Raw genomic sequence first — 4619 nt, 5'->3', positions numbered from 1 at the left:
CCTCCTCCTGGGGCCCTTCCCTCCCTTCGCCCCCCCCCCTTACAAGCAGCAGTCCCGAGTGACTTGTCCTAGACCTCAGGTGTGCCTGAGAAGCTTTGAGAATGCATCGATCCCTTAAAACAACCGGAATATCATTATTATTTAATAACAACAAACTCATTCTTATGTAGCCAAAACAGCACCAGACAAATACACAAGAGGGAGGTATCCACAGGCTTGGGAGGAGAGGGGACGCAAGGGGTTGGAGGCCACAACCAAGAGGTCTTCTGTATCTTTAAAAGTTGTGCAGGGGGAAGGGAGAATTCCACCTTGTGGTTTTTCCCATCACAGTGTTGCAAGAACACCTGCACTTGGCTGACCTTCTCTTCTTCTAAAGATACAGGATCAGTCTCAGGCCCTGAACCTGACAACCCTAATCTGGAGGGCACCAGGTTGGGGGCGGCCGGCTTAGAGCAAGGCTGCAGGCTCATGCACACTTTCCTGGGAGTAAGTCCCATTGAATTCAGTGGGGCTTTCTTCTGAGTAGTCCTGTACTGGTGGCCTCTTACTGCAGAGAAGGCCAAGCGGCTCCTGACTCTCAGGGCCAACCTGGGGCCTTCCAGATGTTCCGGCCTGGTACGCCTATCAGTGCCAGCCAGCTCGGGCTGATGGGAGCCGTCGCCGAGAACATCTGGCTGCCCAGTGGAATCCCCAGGCGAAAGGCTGTGCCGCTCCGGCGATCCGGGCCAGCCACCTCGGAAGAACCCCCCCCCGTGCTTGGCGGGCCTTTTGCCCGGGGCAGCTTCCCTCGGCGCGCGGCGGGCACAGGCCCATCGGATGGGCCGCTTCCGGCCCTTGACCTCCGTGGCCGGGCCGGGCAGGCCGGGCCCGCTCTAATCCACAGCCGCCCGGGGCGCTCCGCGGCGGGGCTTTGTGCCGGGCGCATCTTCCCTGGCGGGGCTGTTGTTTGAGCCGGGCTGTTGATCCCGCCCCGCCCGTTGATTAGCACAGCTGTCCTAATTGCCCCCCCCCGGCCTGGTGCCGAAGGGTCTGCCTTATCAGCATGAGAAAACGCCCCCCTGGCCGGAGCAGATTTAAGGGGCCAGCCCCGCGCCAGGGGGCACCATTGCCCGTGCGCCCCCCGGATCGGTCAGCCAGCCACGGACAAGCCCAGGCCGGACCTGTCAGCCTGCTGCTAACCCATGGACGACTCCATCGACGTGGTCGCCACAGGGGCCCAAAGCCCCACGTCCGAAGCGCCCAGCCAGGCGAGGACACCTCCGTCTCCCGCCCAGGGCGAGCCGGGCGCAATATCCCCGGGGCCAGCCGAAGGCCTGGGCTCCCCTTCGAGGAAAAAGGGGAAGAAGCCCTACTGCCGCCACGCTAAGCCGCCCTACACCTACTTGGGCATGATCGCGCTGGTCATCCAGGGGTCGCCGCAGAAGCGGCTGACCTTAAGGCAGGTGAGCGGCTCCCACCTTCCCCGCTTCTAGACCACAACGGAGCCGAGCCCTGGACCCCGGCCATGCCCCGGGAGGCAAGGACGCGGAGAGCTTCGCTGGAGCCGTGGGCTGCCTCCTTTAGCCGCGGGGCCTCAAGCGGGCGGCCCCGCTCCTAGCTGACGGCCGGGAGGAAAGTGTCGCTGCTCCCTCCCCGGTCCAAGAGAGGCGGGGGCGTCTTGGCTTGGACGCCGTTCGCTTCCCAAGGCCAGGCTGTGTGTGTGTGGGGGGGGTGCTTCTCTCGCCCTGCGGGGCTGCGGAGGATGAGTCCGGGCGGCGGAGCGGGCTGCTTCAGATCTTTGCTTGCGCGGCAGCCGTCGGTTGCGGGAGGTGGGCGGCCGCGGGCTAGTGAGAGAGGCGCAAGAGCCGGAGGGGGCTGCTAAGTGGACGGGGTGACGGGCGCCCCTCGCCCAGAGCGGGACCAGCTTTGGGAAGGGCAAGAGGACTTCCGACGGAGGAAGTCCAGGGGCAAGCCGCGATGGGGGAAAGGCCCTCTCAAGTGAGACCCCGCCTCGCTCTCCCTCTTTCAGATTATCCTGGCCATCAAGACCCTCTTCCCCGTCTTTAACGAGGGCTACCAGGGCTGGAAGGACTCGATCCGCCACAACCTTTCCTCGAACAGCTGCTTCAGGATGGTAAGCCCGCCTGTGCACGTGTGTTTGCGAAGGGGGGGGGGCTCAGGAGGAAGGGATCTGTGCCTTGGTCCCCTGCCTTCTTTTTCTGGCCTCCATGGCCACGTTCTCCCTCAGCGATGCCTCTTGAGAAGCGCCCTAGTGTAGTGGCAGAAGAAGGCCCCAAGTTCAGGCCGTGATGGCATCTCTGGGTCGAAGTGGGAGAGACTCCTTGCCCGCAGTCCTAGGGAGCAGCTGCTGCCAGTCAGTGTGGGTGACACCAAGCTAGGTGGTCTGGCTTGGTGTAATACCAAGTGCCTGGGAGCTGCCAGAGGGGAGCCTTGCTGTGTGCCTAGGTGCCTGCTGGCAGGCTTCCCATGGGGTGTGGTTGGCTACTGAGAGAGCAGGGCGAGATGGGCTCCCTGTGGGCTGATCCAGCCGGCAGGCTCTGCTGAAAGAGAGTCCTCTGGCTGCCAGTCAGAGCAGATCACCCTTCCACAACCTGTTGCCCACCAGATGCTGTTGAAATTAATAAAGGAGGGGAATTCAGCCTTTTTTTGTGAGGAAGGTCTCCTACTGCGAGGAAGAGTGGGACATAATTCTAATAAAATAAACAAACATGTCAGCCCGTCCGTGGCTCTCCTGTCCTTCCACTGACCTTTTTCTTCTCTCCTAGGAGCTCAAAAACAGCTCCAAACCGACTGCAAAGGGGAATTATTGGATGGTGGACGTGGAGCGCATCCCACCCGAAGCTCTAAAGCTGCAGAATACGCCCCTCTCGCGTCAGGGACAGTTGGCTTTTGCCCCTGACCTTACCCCTTACGTGCTCCACGGCCGCCCCTACGCCACCCCTGACGGGACTGTTTCGCCAGCACCCCAACCGGCTCCAGATGCCCCCAGGATGGAAACCTCCAGACCGCCTCAGAGGAAAAGCTCCTTCACGATCGATTCCTTGCTGCACCAGTCGGACTCTGACTCTGATACTGACTCGGAACCGCCAGGCGCTTCCCTTAAGTCATCGCCTTGCTCCTGGGCGTCCCTGGATAGCTGTGGCAATTCCATCTCCAGCCCTGATCCGTCCTTGTCTTCCCCATGGGACAGGGGCTGGCTGGGCTCAGACGCCCTCCCTGCAGTGGCTGCCCCTCCAGCCTGGGGCTCAGAAGGCTCTCTCCTTCCCCTGGCTTCTGTTGGCAGCCAGCAGACCCCTGTGACACCCTGGACCCACTTGTTCCCCTTCTACAGCAGTGGTGTGGCTCCCCGTTTGGGTGCCCCTTTGCCCCTCCAAGGCCTCTTGGCCTTCATACCCCCAACAGCCCTGCCCTGCTGTGCGAGCCACCCCCCACACTCCACAAGGCCTGCCCACTGGGAGCCAGTGGTCCCGGCGGCGGCACCTCACTCGCCCACCCTGCATCCAAGACACACATTGTCCTACCTGGACCCCCGCAATGCTCCCTCCTACGCCCTCCCACCTTGCTGTGCCCCCTGCCAGATGCCACCAGGCCCATCCCGCTACTATCCCTTCTGAACATCTTTTGCTGGAAGGGGCAGGCCCCCTTCCCACTCTCGCCCATGCCTTGCCTTATTTGTATGGACTCTGTTTAGAACGGGCGGGCTGGGAATTCTGGATTTATTCTGATGTATGTATGTTCCAAGCACCTTATGTGGTTTTTAAAAATATGAGATAGTGGTTTATAAATACTTAAACAAAATAAAAAAAATAAAGAAGAGGTGTAGGGAGTCTTTGGCCCTCCCAGTGTTGCCCAACGACCCCTTCCGCCAGCCCCAGCAACTCCTGCCAAGGCTGACGGGGAGTGGGAGCTCCGCCACATCCAGCGGGCCAAAGGCTCTCTGCTCCTGCCCTAAGACAAACCGCGATGACTGGGCTCTTTGCTGCGCTTGCCTTTTTGAAGCTCCTCTCGTGCTCTGGCCTCTGTCCAAGCTGGGGTTGCAGTCAACTACGCAGAAATTAATGGGCCAGAGCTAGTCATGGCCATCTGTTTCAATGGGTCTACGCTGAGTAAAAGTTTGTTAAATATAACTGCTGGCTTTTAAATGCTTTCTTGGCCATAAAGTTGACCGTGATCTTTGGCCAGCTGGTGGGAGTTATAGTTCAAAATCCCTGCAGGGCACCAGGCTGGCGATGGCTGGCTTGCAAGGTGGCTCTGAGTTTTTCCATCTCTTTCAGCCCAGCCTACCTCATAGCTGCAAAGGGGGGCGGAGGCAGAGACATGATTTTCACTGTTCTGCGGCCTTTGGAGAGAGGATGGTATAAAAATAAGCTCTCCTGTTCTCTCCCCCCCCCCATCTCACAGCTTGACGGGGGTCTTGGGGCCTCAGCTTCCCCTCAAAGCCAGGGTCTCCCCTACCATCATCTCCAAGTCCACTAGCTGTGCCTTTACACCTTCCTTTTTGCTTCATTTCATTTAAGGTTGCAAGCTTGTAGGGCGGCCCTGGTCTTCATTTCACCTTTTGCTGAGCGATGCCTAGCATTATAGGGGCACATCTGTACCTTGTTTATCGTTAACAGTGA

At 59.8% G+C, this 4619-nt stretch overlaps 1 protein-coding gene across 1 annotated transcript; it reads left to right on the top strand.

Moving 5' to 3' along the window:
• Positions 1 to 1105: 1105 nt before the first annotated feature.
• On the top strand, positions 1106 to 3687 carry LOC133376349 (forkhead box protein H1-like). Its single transcript, XM_061608298.1, has 3 exons — positions 1106 to 1442; positions 2009 to 2113; positions 2766 to 3687. Exons 1-3 carry the CDS (start codon positions 1182 to 1184, stop codon positions 3612 to 3614), a joined length of 1215 nt encoding a protein of 404 aa, XP_061464282.1. The 5' UTR covers positions 1106 to 1181; the 3' UTR covers positions 3615 to 3687.
• The last annotated feature ends 932 nt before the right edge of the window (positions 3688 to 4619 follow it).

This window comes from Rhineura floridana, chromosome 1 (genome assembly GCF_030035675.1).
Source record: "Rhineura floridana isolate rRhiFlo1 chromosome 1, rRhiFlo1.hap2, whole genome shotgun sequence".
In the NCBI taxonomy this organism is placed as follows: Eukaryota; Metazoa; Chordata; class Lepidosauria; order Squamata; family Rhineuridae; genus Rhineura; species Rhineura floridana.
This window is presented reverse-complemented; position numbering and strand designations above follow the sequence as displayed.

Bases quoted from the DNA above. Each gene is read 5' to 3' on its own strand.
- LOC133376349 (XM_061608298.1), top strand. From the start codon at position 1,182: ATGGACGACTCCATCGACGTGGTCGCCACAGGGGCCCAAAGCCCCACG. The intron at 1,443-2,008 runs GTGAGCGGCTCC...TCCCTCTTTCAG, and splicing joins AGCGGCTGACCTTAAGGCAG to ATTATCCTGGCCATCAAGAC. The intron at 2,114-2,765 runs GTAAGCCCGCCT...CTTCTCTCCTAG, and splicing joins CGAACAGCTGCTTCAGGATG to GAGCTCAAAAACAGCTCCAA.